The 16,415-nt window shown below is 46.7% G+C and overlaps 1 protein-coding gene across 12 annotated transcripts in view; it reads right to left on the bottom strand.

Moving 5' to 3' along the window:
- Positions 1-171: 171 nt before the first annotated feature.
- The window catches only part of TIMELESS (timeless circadian regulator), a 34,608-nt gene continuing 18,364 nt past the window's right edge, over positions 172-16,415 (bottom strand). For 10 of the 12 annotated variants that reach the window (XM_054238387.2, XM_078336312.1, XM_078336316.1 and 7 more), the window contains 21 exons: positions 15,700-15,787; positions 14,922-15,098; positions 13,721-13,938; positions 13,396-13,499; positions 13,081-13,250; positions 8,966-9,109; positions 8,714-8,865; positions 6,941-7,038; positions 6,725-6,851; positions 6,415-6,616; positions 5,680-5,825; positions 4,971-5,056; positions 4,764-4,881; positions 4,590-4,672; positions 4,218-4,360; positions 3,846-4,017; positions 3,696-3,764; positions 3,453-3,571; positions 1,195-1,420; positions 965-1,069; positions 172-841 (listed from right to left, as the gene is read on the bottom strand). In XM_054238387.2, the coding sequence (XP_054094362.2) occupies positions 771-841; positions 965-1,069; positions 1,195-1,420; positions 3,453-3,571; positions 3,696-3,764; positions 3,846-4,017; positions 4,218-4,360; positions 4,590-4,672; positions 4,764-4,881; positions 4,971-5,056; positions 5,680-5,825; positions 6,415-6,616; positions 6,725-6,851; positions 6,941-7,038; positions 8,714-8,865; positions 8,966-9,109; positions 13,081-13,250; positions 13,396-13,499; positions 13,721-13,938; positions 14,922-15,098; positions 15,700-15,787 (2,818 nt within the window). In that variant the 3' untranslated portion in view covers positions 172-770. The remainder of the gene's footprint in view (positions 842-964; positions 1,070-1,194; positions 1,421-3,452; positions 3,572-3,695; positions 3,765-3,845; positions 4,018-4,217; positions 4,361-4,589; positions 4,673-4,763; positions 4,882-4,970; positions 5,057-5,679; positions 5,826-6,414; positions 6,617-6,724; positions 6,852-6,940; positions 7,039-8,713; positions 8,866-8,965; positions 9,110-13,080; positions 13,251-13,395; positions 13,500-13,720; positions 13,939-14,921; positions 15,099-15,699; positions 15,788-16,415) is intronic. The other 2 variants (XM_078336314.1, XM_078336313.1) reach the window with 1 other exon arrangement.

Raw genomic sequence — 16,415 nt, 5'->3', positions numbered from 1 at the left:
ACTCCTGACCTTAAGTGATCTGCCTGCTTCAGCCTCCCAAAGTGCTGGGATTACAGGCTTGAGCCACCGTGCTGGTCTGTTGGTCTCTTTTAACCCTAAAATTTTTAAGTTCTGCTTTCAAGAGCACAGCAGGGGAAGGGCTGGCAAACAGATTTACAAGTCAGACTGAGATCAACTTTAATCTTACATGTTTAATTTAATACCAAACACAAAGCAAACACGTTCATCATCTAGAGTACCATATTCCAACCCTACCTCAAATGCAGGAATGGGTCTCTATCTGGTATCTAGAGGATGATCACAGGAATGAAAATGAGGACAGAGGCATCGGTATCTTCTAAAAGTGGTTTCTAAAACCCCCCACCTGTCATGTCATAAAGCTCCCCTCCTGGTGCTATGACCCACCTCCAAGAGAAAGCCACAAGGAACAGACCAATAAGAGGGGTCCAGGGTGCTTTCTGTATTTCACTCACTCACTCTTATTTGCTAAGGAGCTCTAATAACCAAAAGAAATGGTTCTTAGAAGAGGAGGAATAAATCTCCAGAGAGCTGCTAGGACATACTGATAAAAACGGGGAGAAACAAAGACTGATAGTAGAGAAGTCCAATACTGCTGCTGAAGTTTCTCAGCCTAAATCCATGGAAGAGCCCAGGATTTTACTGCTCTGTCAAGTAAGAGGAGTTTCTGGGTCTTGTATGATCCTTCCAACTCTGACTTAAATGCACCATCTAAAAATCTGTCTATCTCTACCCCTAGGCTTCTTAGCTCTTCAGTCATCCTCATCATCCTCAATCTGAAATCGTTTCTTCTTCTGGATACCTGGAGCTCCCAATTCTGGCACTGTGGGAACAACAGGGGCGAGAGACAGAGAGAGAATATCTAAATATGCTAAGGGGTAAGGAGGTTGGTAGAGTTTGTCTTCAGGATTAGAGAAGAAAAAGAAGGTCCCATCAGATTCCCTACCTCTGTTACTGCCCTCATCTTCTTCCTGTTCCTCATCACTGTCCAGCAGTTGTCGCTTCTTGGGTGCTGCCTTCAGCGGCTCTTTACCAACAACAGTGTCTTCCTCTGCAATGACCGTAAATGACACAAAAAACAGGAACTCAATCCTCTTATTCTCAAAATACCCTGCCAGCCCTCTAGACCAGCATGCTGACAAGTTAATACTCAGAGGATGGCTGTTGCACTATTACCCTCTGGGGACGCCAGGCCTGCTTTCTTCTTGCGGGCTAGCAAGAGAGCTCTTAGGGCTTGAGCTCGATGCTCTTTATGGTGCTCCTCATCAGAGTCTTGCTCTCCAGGGACTTCAGGCTGTAGCTCTGGCTGCAGCTTCTGTTCCTCCTCTGGTTGACTCAAAGAAGCTGCTACCCTCCGGAGCTGGGTGGGACTCAGCTTGGCTGGAATTCGCCAGAAGGTTTCCTACAGGGCCCAAGAAGTTGAAAAGGGAAAGGACCAGCCTCTTGTTCCCCAGAGTTTGATATTCATTCAGTAAATATGACCCAACATTGGTGAAGATCCACAAGGGCTGTAAACTCTACTTGTTATAATACTTACTTATCCAATATATTCCCAATGCCTAGTATAGTGCCTGCTACATTAGTAGGTTTCCAGTAACTATAGGTTTTTTTGGTGGTTGGTTTTTTTTTTTTTTTTTTTTTTTTAATAAGAAGGGGTCTGCCTCTGTCACTCAGGCTGAGGTGCAGTGGCACAATCATGGTCCAATGTAGTCTCCATCTCCTGGGCTCAAGCTATCCTCCTGCCTCAGCCTCTCGAGTAGCTAGGACCACAAGGGTACACACCACTAAGCGTAACTATTTCATAATTTTTTGTAGAGACAGGGTCTTGCTATGTTTCCCAGGCCAGTCTCAAACGATCCTCCCACCTGTTTCCAAAAGCCACTGTGCCTGGCTATAGCTGTTAATTGAATAAATAAATATATAAATCCTGGGGATATAAAGGTGAATCAGGTATGATCCTTGCCTTCAAATAACTCACAATCCAACGGGAAAAAGAACAAATGTGCCATAATATTACAGGATTTTTTTTTTTTGAGGCAGAGTCTTGAACTGTTGCTCAGGCTACAGTGCCGCGGCAAAGCGATCTCAACTCACTGCAACCTCAGCCTCCCAGGTTCAAGCAATTCTCCTGCCTCAGCCTCCCAGGTAGCTGGGACTCTAGGCGCCTGCCACCACACCAGGCTAATTTTTGTATTTTTAGTAGAGACAGGGTTTTTGCCATGTTGGCCAGACTGGTCTCATGACCTCAGGTGATCTGCCTGCCTCGGCCTCCCAAAGTGCTGGGGTTACAGGCATGAGCCACCGCACCCAGCTGATACCACAGGATTGAGGCTGTATCACGGGAATGAACAAACTGCAGCTGCAAAAGTGACTCTTTACTTCATACATTGAAAGAGTAACAGAGACTGCTTCTCTGACAAGGTGACAGTTGAGCAGACTCTCGAAGACTGGGTAGAGGTCCATCGGTAAGACAGATGGAGTATGTATGTCAACTTGTGTGCATGGTTGCAGCCGGCCTTCCAATAGAGGGACTGGCCTGATTAACCATTTGGAGGCAGGAAGAATCCTACCACGGTGACTATGATGTAAAGTAGGTGTGTGAGTGGCATGGCAGTGAGGCTGCAAAGGTTTGCCAAGGATGGGCATGCCATTTGGAGTTTGTGGATTCTGTCCTGCAAGCAGTAAGGAACTATCAAGGGCTCTGGACATGGGAGTTGACCCTTCATATCCACAGGTTCTGGATCTTTGGATTCAAAATACTGTGGATTGACAATATTCTGAAAAAACAACAATACAACATTAAATAATAATATACAGCCTGGGCAACATGGCAAAACCTCATCTCTACAAAAAATTAGCTGGGAGTGTGAAGCGACAGTGAGCTGAGATCGAGCCACTGTACTCCAGCCTGGGCAATGGAGTGAGACTGCCACACACACACACACACACACACATATACAATACAGTATAACAATTGTTTACCTAACATTTACAGTATAACAATTATTTGCTTAACATTGTATAGGTATTATATGTAATCTAGACATGACTTAAAGTATACAAGAGCATGGACATAGGTTATTCACAAATACTACAAAAAGGGACTTGAGCATCTGTAGATTTTAGTATCTGTTGGGGGGTCATGGAACCCATCCCCCCTCAGATACCAAGGGACAACTATAATCAAAACATATTTTAGAAAGCTAAATCTGGGTCAGTATGGAAGATGGATTTAGGGGAAGAGGAGATTAGAGAGAGGAAAAGAAGACTAACAGAATGGCTGCTGCAGGAATCTTGGTCAGAGATGACAAGGCAATGAGGAGGACCACCATGACAGTGGGGAGGACCATGGTGGCATCTACAGTGAGGAAGAGGAGATGTATTTGGAAATAGGACGAACAAGCCTTGGCTGACACTGTAACTGGCAAATGTACCTGCCCAGAGGCGGGGGGCTGAACCCCTAGCTTGCGCAACAGCTGCTGAAACTGTTCATTTTCCATGGCTTCCTCATTTTCCTCTGTGAGTGGCACCAACGGAACTGCCTGGGAGCAGCCTAAGACAGGGTCAACAGTCACATGGTGAAGACATGAGGGAAGAACTGGTCCTCCGTCCCATGACCAGGTCTCCAATAGCACCCAGGGCTCTAGTCCTCCTAAAATCATCATCTGTCCACTCACCATCCTCTTCCCGATCATCAGCTGCTCGGATCAGGCAGTTCTGGAGCCACAGAAGCGGGGTAGAAAAGCCTAAGGAAATGAGGGAAACTTACATTTGACCCTACTCCCAAGACCTCTACCTGAGACATCTCTCCCAGCCAAAGTCCTCACCTTCCTGATGCAGGCTTTGACCAAGGTTTTCAGTTGAAAGGACTGAGCTACCCTGAACTTGTTCTGCTTCTGAGCCCCCTTCTCCCTCCTCTTCGCTCTCTTCCTCCGGCAGGTTTTCCTCTTCTTCCAGATCTTCCTGGCAAAAATCTTTCAGGGACTCTGCTCCCTTGGGCTAAAATTCATTGGGGGTTGGGAAAATGAAAATGAAGGCAACACAAGGAACTTAATGGAGTCTCTTGGTTCCTGACCCTGACCCCCCATGAAGGACCTGTTCAGAACACCCTCAGGCAGGAAGAATCTGGGAGGACTGCTCCTAAGGAGCACTTCAAGGGGAGAGGGCCCATGCCAACAGAGCCAGGGTCAAATTGTTACCAAGCTGGAGGATGCCAACTTTTTCCGCCGTTTCTTGTACAGCTCCCGCCGCTCAGCCACCAGTCCCAGAGCCAAAAGTTTATCCACTATTCGGGCCCGTGAGCGTTTGGCTGTGATATTCTTCATGATATGACCCAGGACATCTATAAAAAGCAAGCATGTAAATACCCAAGGGAAATAGGGGAAAGAGATGAGTAAAATAAATCAGAGGTCTCTGGAAAGAGGGTACCTCAATCATCCAAAAATGACACAAATATAGTAAGTGAACAGAAGGGATGGGATAATCGTTCCTTGGAAATAAAAGGCAGCAGCAAAATAAATGGATAGCTTGGCTTTCATCTCGAAGGTTCCCAGAACTTCTACCTCACTTACCATCTGAGTCCTGGAACTCCTCAAAAAGCCGCTGCAGCTCCAGCTCCTGATCCTCTGTCCACAGCACAATATGGGTTCCTTTCCTGATCAGGGAGGTGTGTCAGTGGAAGAGGAAGCCCAGCGAGTGAACACAGTGTCACATCCCAAAAGCCTCCAGAGCATACACCTCTCTACCTTTGGAAGTCCTTGACACTGTCAGCCAGTCCAAGCTGTACTAGATGGTGGATGATCTGCTTGCGTGTTCGGGGAACTGTATTCAGGTGGACCAAGATGACTTCCACCACATCCTGCCCTGGTGTGGAGAAGGACTGAGGCAGTAAAGAAGGTCCTGCAGCTCAGGCTGCCCTCCTTATAAACTCTCCAGATCCTAAGGCCTCTCACCTTCCACGTCCTTATGGGCGAGGTACAGCTCCCGAAGATGAGCCTCCTCTTCAGGGCTCCACACAGGGGCTCTGCGACTGGAAGACCTGAATGGTAAAAGGAGTAAGGGAGCATATAGGTTCTTGGCCCAAAAAGAGGAGACCAAAGGCCTTCTCTGATCAGTTCTGAAAGGAACAAGAAGTGTGAGGCAGGTAACTGAAAGAGGCCAGCCGGCAGAGGCCTGTGGTGTATCTCCTTCCCCTTACTTTCTCTCCACATAGGAAACTAAAAGTCAAACTAAGAGATTTTCCAGGTTGGACCAAATGGAACCCTAACCATTCTGACTCCAGGGACTGACAATATTATGGGAAAAAGAGACTAAGTGTGAAAGAAGAGGGGCTGAGATACTAAGGGAAAGAGGACAAACATTTCTACAAATCCTCATGGTTTCCCAGCACGTTTGGGAGAGGTCGTACATAGACTCTCTCTGGGCAACCACCTGCTCCCAACAGTGACCACCTCTAAGGAGGCTGGTGATGGAGAAGGCTGCAGTCCCTGCTCCTCTCTTAGATAACCTTAGTTAAAGCATTTCACCTCCTGGGCCTGTTTTCTCACCCATGATAAAGAAACAGTGGACTCAATGACGTGCAAACTCTTAAAGCTTTGACATTCTGTGACTCTGCATCAACCTTCCGTACCCCTACCCATCCTTTGCCAACTTCAAGCTCACCTGTCATCCACAGAGCCATAGCCCTCAGTCATCTCTCGAACCACAGCTGTGTTCTTCCAGAACAACAGCTCCACAAAGGCTTTTTGGTTGACTGCAGCCAGTGCAAAGAACTTGGCCAGGATGTATTTGGCAAAAGTCACTAGCTCCTGTAGGAGAAGGAGGTTACTACGAGGCCTCTGGTTCAACACAGACCTGGACCTGGCCCTCTAAGTATTTTCTCTATAGCTGTTCCTAGCTGCCCCCTCCTCACTCACTCTCTTCTGTCCTTCTCCATGTAGCTACTTCAACCTACCCACCTATTTCCTCATTGTTTTCCCATCTCCCAGCCTTTGACATCTCCCAGCATCTTTTTCTTTTTTTGAGACAGAGTTTCGCTCTTGTTATCCAGGCTGGAGTGCAATGGCGCGATCTCGGCTCACTGCAACCTCCGCCTCCTGGGTTCAAGCAATTCTCCTGCCTCAGCCTCCTGAGTAGCTGGGATTACGGGCACGTGCCACCATGCCCAGCTAATTTTTGTATTTTTAGTAGAGATGGGGTTTCACCATGTTGACCAGGATGGTCTAGATCTCTGGACCTCGTGATCCACCCACCTTGGCCTCCCAAAGTGCTGGGATTACAGGTGTGAGACACCGCGCCCAGCTGACACCTCCTGGTATCTTCTATATCCTGAAGATTATTTATTTACCCGAGGGTTTCCATACCCTCCTAGACCCCCATTCCTTGTTATCCCCTCACCTTGTAAGCTCCAGCAGCAGGGTCACTAAGCAGATGGTTGAAGAGGCAGAAGACTGACAACTGAAAAAGCAGGGCTTCCATTTTGAGGTCATGGGCCAGCCGGTGCAGCATCTTCACAATGCAGTGATTAGTGTGAGCACTATTCTGTGGGTAACTCCGCAGCAGCAGCACGTAGGCTCGAATGACAGTTGAACATGCGAAGCTGCACCAAAACAGGAAGGGAGAGGATGTCAGCATAGGGAAGACATAGCTCATCCTCACAGCCACACAATCACCGCTCTAGGACCAACTCAGGCGTCTCAGCCCTCACCGTTTCAGGTAGTCCAGAAAACTAAATTCTTTCTCCGACACCTGGACCACTTGCAACTCCTCCTCATCCTCCTCCTCCTCCTCTTCTTCTTCTTCCTCTGCCCCTCGTTCCTCTGGGCCCTGCTGCCCTATAGACAGAGGGAGGATTACTGAGTCTCTGTTATGCTGGTGCTGGGAAAGAGCTAGAAGGATATAGATGTGAAGGGTGGAGACTCACGAGGAAGTGGAGCAGAGAGGATTTGTTTCAGCAACTCAATCTCTTCCTCTGGAGAAATGTCTTGAGAGCCAAACACATCTCCTTCAGGCCACACCTCCCTGGAGCACAGACAGAAAAAAGGCTTTATCCAGGGGAAAGCTGGCTTTAAATTTATAATTTGAAGTAGAAGAAGGAATTTAGATTTATTTCTTTTGTTGGGCAGAAAGTGAATGCAAACTTTACCTCAAATGAAACAAGACTCCAGGGAAAATTTTCCTCGTAAGCCACAATTCAATAAAAATCAGGTAAGAACAAAATGCAAACAATCTAAATGCCTGACACCTGTACAAATGTACACATTCACACAATGGTGTTTTTTTTTTTTTTTTGAGACTGGAGTCTCGCTCTGTTGCCTAGGTTGGAGTGCAATGTCGCAGTCTCGGCTCACTGCAATCTCCACCTCCGGGATTCAAGCAATTTTCCCGCCTCAGCCTCCAGAGATTACAGGCACCTGCCACCATAACCAGATAATTTTTGTATTTTTAGTAGAGATGAGATTTCACCATGTTGGCCAGGTTGGTCTCAAACTCCTGACCTTGTGATCTGCCTGCCTCAACCTCCCAAAGTGCTGGGATTACAAGCATGAGCTACCATGCCCCACCACACACAATGGTGTTTTAAAGCCATTATCAATTACAGAAATATATCTGATGAGAAATACTGCTCAGGCCGGGTGTGGTGGCTCATGCCTGTAATCCAAGCACTTTGGAGGCCAAGGCGGGCGGATCACTTGAGGTCAGCAGTTCAAGATCAGCCTGACCAGCATGGTGAGAACTCATCTTAAAAATAAACAAATAAAAATAAAAAATTTAAAAACTAAAAAAAAAATAAAAAATAAAAAAAGAGAAATAATGCTCACAATATACTTATAAGTTTAAAATTACTATAAATCAGGCCGGGTATGGTGGCTCACGCCTATAATCCCAGCACTTTGGGAGGCCGAGACGGGTGGATCATGAGGTCGAGAGATCAAGACCATCCTGGTCAACATGGTGAAACCCCATCTCTACTAAAAATACAAAAATTAGTTGGGCATGGTGGCAGACGCCTGTAGTCCCAGCTACTCAGGAGGCTGAGGCAGGAGAATTGCTTGAACCCAGGAGACAGAGGTTGCGGTGAGCCGAGATCGTACCATTGCATTCCAGCCTGGGTAACAAGAGCGAAACTCCATCTCAAGAGCGAAACTCCATCTCAAAAAAAAAAAAAAAAAAATTACTATAAATCAGCATGTATAGTATTTCATTTTTGTAAAACAAGGTATATATGATATTTTTATGTGTAACAGAGGAAAAAAAACTCTGGATGGTTACTCACCAAATTGTTAATGATGCTTATCTTTGGCTAGTGGAATTAAAGTAAGTCCTCCCTTAACATCTTCAATAGGTTCTTGGACACTGCCACATTAAGTGAAACGAAGTGTAACAAAACCAATTTTTTCCTCTTAACATTTTAAGAAACCTACTGTAGCTCATTTCACTCAAAGTCACAATTACCAGCGGTTTATTAATGATGTTAAGGATTTTCAGTATCTTTATTTTTTTCTCAATTAACTATGCTTTTTTGTTTTTCAAAAACAAACAAAAAACAACAAACCAACCAAAACGCCCCAGGAGTCAGTCAGTATAGCGTCCCAGAGGCGTGATGAGATAACTCTTTTGAAGACTGAGAACCCTGTACCACAGTGACGGTTGCCTCCTTCCAGCAGAGCCCAAGATGAGCAGGCAGGGTTCTTACCGGGCAGACCTCAGGAGAGTCAGGGCCTGTGGGGCCTGGCCAGCCAGGAGACAGTCTTGGATCCGCACCATGGCTTCTGCCCGCTGCTCCTCCACTGGCACCTCTGAGGCCGCATCAAAGGGAACCACGGAGTCCGCGCTGAGCTCAGGATTCTAGAGATGGATAAAGCTATGGGAGTGGAGGGAGTGGAAGACCTAGATTGTATACCCTGAGTACTATTCTCAAAAAAGACAGGGTTTCTGTAACCCCTACCTGAGTATAGCACTGTAGCTGCTCAGCCAGGGCGGGCCACACAGCCACCAGTTCTTCTGGGCTAGATGAGATACTACCGGAAACAATGGCTTGGTCTAGGACCTTCTTCTTCTTCTTCTTCTTCTTTCTCTTCTTTTGTTTGTTCTATGGGGAAATAATTGTATTAGGATGTCAAGAGAGCTAAAGAGGCCTTTTCCCCATCAATGTCTTTTCTATTACAAAACTAATTAACTGGACATGCACATAGTGACCATTATGTGCTATCCATTGGTAATAGAAAGCAATAGTGAACAGCATATTTCCTTGCCTTTGAGGAGCTGGTACTATAGTGGCAGAGTCAGGAAGTAAAAAGGTAATTCCATTATAGTGTGGTTAAGAGCTACAAAGTTAGTGAGCATAAGATGCAATGGCAAAACTCCTGACCCATTTCCTGAGTTCAGAGGTTTGCCCAAAGCAGTGCTATCTCAAGAAGTCTACAGAATAGACAGATGCTCTGAGGATAAAATAAGACACGTAGAAAAGCTTTATAAAATGCAAAGCACTATGTAAATAAAGCCTCTGATTTTGTCCTCCTGAAAGTAGGAGAGCCAGGCACGGTGACTCACACCTGTAGTCCCAACACTTTGGGAGGCCTAGGTAGGTGGATCTCTTGAGCTCAGGAGTTTGAGATCAGCCTAGGCAACATAGTGAGACCCTGTCTCTACAAAAAATACAAAAATTAGCCAGGCACGATGTGTGCCTGTTATCCTAGCTGCTTGGGAGGCTGAGGCAGGAGAATCGCTTGGGCCTGGGAAGCAGAGATTGTAGTGAGCTGAGATGGTGCCACTGCACTCCAGCTTAGGTGACAGAGCAAGATCTTGCTTAAAACAAAAATTGCCAAAGCTCAATCAAGAAGGGCTGTGAACCAGTCTTTGGTGTGAGTACTCAAAAGTCAAATAGGATGAACTGGGAGGCCCTTGAAGGTCATGCCCCATTAAAGCACTTACTATCAAACACACCAAATGTTAGGAGCTTGAGTTTTGAAGTCCAGCAGATCTAGATTTGAGTATTGAGTTAGTATTACCAAAAAAACTTTGGACAAGGTACTTAACCACTTTGGGGACATGTGTTACTGTAAGGATAACATGAAAACTTCAGCATAGTGTCTAACACATAGTAAATGCTCAACAAATGATAGTACCTAGTATTACAGATAATACCACAGAGCTCTGAGTACAAAAGTACCCTTTAGGAAAGTCTCATTTGGTACTACTGCATCTTTAAACATTTTTTTTAATTTAATTTTTTATAAAGACGGGGTTTCACCATGTTGGTCAGGCTGGTCTTGAACTCCTGATCTCAGGTGATCCGCCCGCCTTGGCCTCCAAAGTGTTTGGATTACAGGCGTGAGCCATTACGCCCGGCCGGTACTACTGCATCTTTGTTTTTTTGAGACAGAGTCTTGCTCTGTCACCCAGGTTGGAGTGCAATGGCGAGATCTCAGCTCACTGCAACCTCCACCTTCTGGGTTCAAGCAACTCTCTGCCTCAATCTCCTGAGTAGCTTGGATTACAGGCATCCACCACCACACCCAGCTAATTTTTTGTATTTTTAGTAGAGACAGGGTTTCACCATCTTGGCAAGGCTGGTTTTGAACTCCTGACCTTGTGATCCACCCGCCCAGGCCTCCCAAAGTGCTGGGATTAAAGGTGTGAATCACTATGCCCGGCCTTACTATTGCATCTGTCAAGTCCAGTTATGACAGAATTTTAAGTTGTAGCAACTAGGATTTTAGGAAGGTTCTGGTACAAAATCTGCTTTGTTTGTTTTTGAGACAGTCTTACTCCTGTTGCCTAGGCTGGAGTGCAATGGCACAATCTCAGCTCGCTGCAACCTCCACCTCCCGGGTTCAAGTGATTCTTCCACCTCAGCCTCCCAAAAAGCTGGGATTACAGGCACGCATCACCACGCCTGGCTAACTTTTGTATTTTTAGTAGACACAGGTTTCGCCATGTTGGCCAGGCTGGTCTCAATTTTTTTTTTTAATGACCCTTGGTGCTAAATTTTTTTTTTTTTTAAGTGGTCTCAAATTCTTGACCTCAACTGATCTGCCCACCTCGGCCTCCCGAAGTGCTGGGATTACAGGCATGAGTCACTTGCCAGGCCCAAAATCTGTTCATTTATTTGTTTATTTATTTTGAGACAGAGTTTCACTCTTATTACCCAGTCTAGAGTGCAATAGCGCGATCTCGGCTCACTGCAACCTCCGCCTCCTGGGTTCAAGCAATTCTCCTACCTCAGCCTCCTGAGTAGCTGGGACTACAGGCTGCGCCACCATGCCCAGCTAATTTTTGTATTTTTAGTAGAGATGGGGTTTCACCATGTTGACCAGGATGGTCTCGATCTCTTGACCTAGTGATCCACCTGCCTCGGCCTCCCAAAGTGCTGGTGTGAGCCACTGTGCCCGGCCCAGAATTTGTTTATACAAAGCAAAGTCCCTGTGCTTCCAGGATACAAATTCCTTGAGGTTTTCATTTTGTCCCAGGTTTTTTTTTCCCCAATGTGAACCAAGAATTTTATTTATTTTTCAGAGATAGAGTTTTGCTCTTTTGCCCAGACCAGAGTGCCATGTCTCAATCATAGCTCACTGCACCCTCAAACTCCTAAGCTCCAGTGATCCTCCCATGTCAGCCTCCTGAGTAGGTAGGACTACAGATAAGTGCCACCATGCTGGTGATTTTTTTGGAGACAAAGTTTTGCTCTGTGGCCCAGACTGGAGTGCAGTGACATAATATTGGCCCACTGCAACCTCTGCCTTCTGCGTTCAAGCAATTCTCGTGCCTGCCTCAGCTTCCCAAATAGCTGGGACTACAGGTACATACCACTATATCCAGCTAATTTTTTTTTTTTTTTTTTTTGAGATGAAGTCCCACTCTGTCGCCCAGGCTGGAGTGCAGTGGTGCAATCTTGGCTCACTGCAACCTCCGCCTCCCGGGTTCAAGTGATTCTCCTGCCTCAGCCTCTCAAGTATCTGGGATTACAGGCATGTGCCACCACGCCCAGCTAATTTTTGTATTTTTAGTAGAGATGGGGTTTCACCATGTTGATCAGGCTGGTCTCGAACTCCTGACCTCATGATCTGTCCACCTCAGCCTCCCAAAGTTCTGGGATTACAGGCGTGAGCCACCGTGCCTGGCCTACACCCAGCTAATTTTTGTATTTTCAGTAGAGACAGGGTTTTGCCATATTGGCCAGGCTGGTCTCAAATTCCTGGCCTCAGATGATCCACCCGCCTTGGCCTCCCAAAGTTCGGGGAATACAGGCATAAGCCACTGTGCCCAACCCGTCCTAGGCTTTTCACTTATTCCACTTTGGGTTCATGGACACATGCTACAATCCCAACTTTAGGGATCTGGAGACCAACACAAGCAGCTTGAGCTTATCCCAGTAATAACCAATACAGGACTAGACTCCTAACGTTCAATTTAAGGCTCTTTTTGTTGTTGAGACAGAGTCTTGCTCTGTCACCCAGGCTGGAATGCAGTGGCAATCTTGGCTCACTGCAATCTTCACCTCCCGGATTCAAGTGATTCTGTCTTAGCCTCCCAAGTAGCTGAGATTACAGGTGTGTGTCACCACATCTGGCTAATTTTTGTATTTTTAGTAGAGACAGGGTTTCACCATGTTGAGGCTGGTTTTGAACCCCTGACCTCAAGTAATCTGCCCACATCAGCCTCCCCAAGCTCTGGGATTACAGGTGTGAGCCACCATGCCCGGCCACAATTTAAGGCTCTTTCTACCTCACACCACAATGCTTCCAAGGTATAACCAGAAAATGCTACAGCATAATTATTAAACTCTAAAATTATAAATCCTTAGGGTTTTCATACTTGGCACTTGGTAGGTGTTCAGTAAATGGTTCCTGACTGAACTAAGATATTTATGGCAGATCAGGGATTATGCTAATGGGAGAAGGAAACTGGTAGACTCACACTGGCAACACCCACAAACCTCTTGCTGTCGTAGTTCAAGCAGGTTTAATAGATGAACTGAAGCTGTAGAAACTGTGAGGAGAAAGAGCCCCCGTCCTCGACTCTCCCTCACAGCTCTTCCTACATTGTGGGGCTGCCCAGTACCTGCACCACCAGGTTCCCACGGCTCCGACAGAACCGCTCCAACATTTTGAGGAAGAGGTGGGTCGTCTCCACCAGGTCACGAAGAAAAGAGCGGGGCTGGCATCTCTCATTGAACTTTCGAAACAGTGCCAGGAATAGTTCTCGGTACTCCATCACATAGAAAATATTATCTAGGAATGGGGAAAGAGAAAGGAATGGAAGAGCTATTCTGGAAAGCTTAGAAAAGGAGAGATGGATGAAGCTGGGACTGGGAAGAATGAGATTCTCATCACGAGACATGAGAGGCTGGGTTCGGGGACAAGGCCAGGGCCTCACTCTTGATGATGCGGCTGCTCTCCCTCACAGCCTCATCTGGAGACATGTCCATCTCATTCACTGTGGCCAGCAGCTCCTGATAGGCCTTCAGAGCCAAGTGCATCCTGAGAGTTGAAGGGAAAGGTAAAATGGAGGACAACTTAGGGCAATGACCCATGGAAACAGCAACCTCCCATAGCCAAAAAAAAAGTGCCACCTAAATCAAATTTCCCAGCCTTGCTCCCCAGCCTGACCACCTGAACCCTAAATCAGGAAAAAAGCACCAGCTGGACTTCAGGCATTCAGATTCCTAGCTCACTCCGACTCCAGTAACCATCTCACTCACCGGCGTGCCCAGGAGGCAGCTTCCTTGCGGTCAGTCAGCATCATCTCATAGTAGTTGGTGAGGTTCTGCTCAATGAAGTGGAAGGTACGGACACTGAGGGTCTCAGAAACTAGGCCTGGCTGGAAGGAGGCAGCTCGGTTGAAGGCCATGAAGAAAGCCAAGGCCCACATATAGTAGGTCTCATCATGCTGTTGAGCTTTCTCCCGAAGCAGGTGATCCTAACATTTAAAAAAGAAAAGAAACCATCACTATGACTTCAGGGCTTCCAATATCTTCCTTCCTGTTCTGTGATGATGAGATGGATGCTGGACACCGCTGTCATAATTTGTCTTTTTTTTTTTTTTTGAGACAGAGTCTTACTTTGTTGCCCTGACTGGAGTACAATGGTATGACCTCAGCTCACTGAAACTTCCAACTCCTGGGTTCAAGCGATTCTCCTGCCTCAGCACCCCAGGTAGCTGGGATTACAGATGCCCACTGCCAAGCCCGGTTAATTTTTGTATTTTTAGTAGAGATGGGGCTTCACCATGTTGAAGGCTGGTCTCAAACTCCTGACCTCAGGTGATCCACCTGCCTTGGCCTCCCAAAGTGTCAAGCCACGGTGCCTGGCCTGTGTTTTTGTTTTTGACAGTCTTGCTCTGTCATCCAGGCTGGAGTGCAGCAGTGGTGAAATCTTAGCTCATTGCAACCTCCGCCTCCCAGGTTTAAGGAATCATCCTGCCTCAGCCTCCAAGTAACTGGGACTACAGACACATGCCACCACGCCCGGTTAATTTTATTTGTTTATTTTAGTAGTGATGGGATTCCATCACATTGGCCAGGCTGGTCTCAAACTCCTGACCTCAAGTTATCCACTACCTCAGCCTCCCAAAGTGCTGGGATTACAGGTGTGAGCCACCATGCTGGGCCACCACTGTCGTAATACTCTAGCATCCACAATTTCCAACTCTCTCCTGTTCTCAATTTCCTCTCCCTCTGAGGCAATTTTTCCAGAGCCTCTTTTGTCATGCCAGGAGCCCACTTGCTCCTGGCATTTTCACTATCTCTCAGGGACATCTTAACCCTATATCCTTCCAACCTACCAGTCTACATTCCAAGGGAGGCCTCCCCAATCTCCTCCTCACTTCTTACCCACCAATAGCTCCATCATCACTTCTCTATTCCATTCCCGATTATCACCATATCCTTCACAGGCTCTCACCTTTACTGATCCCATGAGCCGGTTGTAACAGTTCTCCAGGAACTCAGAGCAGAAGTCTCTGAGGAACAGCCTCACATTGAGGGCAGAGCGGCGCTGAATGGACAGCTCTCGGGCGGCCTGGCGACGTTTAGGCACCTTTTGTGGCTGCTTTCCCAAATCTGAACTGTAGTTTCGAAGCTGGGTGTGTCAGTTGGGGGATTAGAATTACTCGTAACTACCACCTTCCCCTTGCAGCTCTCATTGATTCTCTCAGAAGAAACTAGTTTTTGTTTTTGATTTTTTTGAGACAAGAACTTGCTCAGCCACTCAGGCTGGAATGCATTGACACAATCAGCACACTGGAGCCTTGAACTCCTGGGCTCAAGCAATCCTCCCACCTCTGCCTCCCGAGTAGTTAGGACCATAGGTGCGTGCCACCATACTCAGTTCGTTTTTTTTTTACTTTTTAGAGGGACAAGGTTTTGCCACGCTGCCCGGGCTGGTCTTGAACTCCTGGGCTCAAGCAATCCTCCTTCCTTGGCTTCTCAAAGTGTTAAGATTACAGGCATGTGCCATTGTACCCAATCTTTAATTTTTTTTTTTTTTGAGACAGGGTCTTGTCATGTTGCCCAGTCTGGTCTTGAATGTCTGGGCTCAAGCAGTCCTCCTGCCTCAGCCTCTCAAAGTGCTGGGATCACAAGTGTGAGCCACCATGCCCAGCCAAGAACTCTTCAGATGATTACCCTGCTTAAGCTATGCATCTCCACATTGTTCCTACTGCAGGTTTAAGAATACTCACATTGTGAAGGCCTTTGTGAAAGATGACATCCCTCTCCCCGATGGATTTCAACCCCTGGACAATAAAGGAGCCCCCAAATCGAGAATGCCTGTAGAAACAAAAGGTCCATGGTGATTCTTCGGTTCTCTAGGAACTTCATCTCCATTCTCTATCATCAGCACATCGGAGCAAGTTGTAATTGTAAAATGTTAGCTGGGCGCAGGGGCTCACGCCTATAATCCTAGCACTTTGGGAGGCTGAGGTAGACGGATCACCTGAAGTCAGGAGTTTGAGAGCAGCTTGGCCAACATGGTGAATCCCTGTCTCTACTAAAAATATAAAAATTAGGCCGGTTACAGTGGCTCACATCTGTAATCCCAGCACTTTGGGAGGCCGAGGTGGGTGGATTACAAGGTCAAGAGATCAAGACCATCCTGGCCAACATGGTGAAACACTGTCTCTACTAAAAATACCAAAAAATTAGCTAGTCGTGGTGGTGCATGCCTGTAGTCCCAGCTACTCAGAAGGCTGAGGCAGAAGAATCACTTGAGCCTGGGAGGTGGAGGTTGCAGTAAGCTGAGATCACACCACTGCACTCAAGCCTGGTGAGAGAGAGAGAGACTCCATTTAAAAAAAAAAAAAATATATATATATATATTAGCCTGGTGTGGTGGTGGGCTCCTGTAGTCCCAGCTACTGGGGAGGCTGAGGCAGGAGAATGGCTTGAATCCGGAAGG

The sequence above is a fragment of the Callithrix jacchus genome, chromosome 9 (assembly GCF_049354715.1).
Source record: "Callithrix jacchus isolate 240 chromosome 9, calJac240_pri, whole genome shotgun sequence".
Taxonomy (NCBI): domain Eukaryota; kingdom Metazoa; phylum Chordata; class Mammalia; order Primates; family Cebidae; genus Callithrix; species Callithrix jacchus.
The sequence above is the reverse complement of the archived record's forward strand: the minus strand, read 5'-3'. Positions and strand labels throughout refer to the sequence as shown.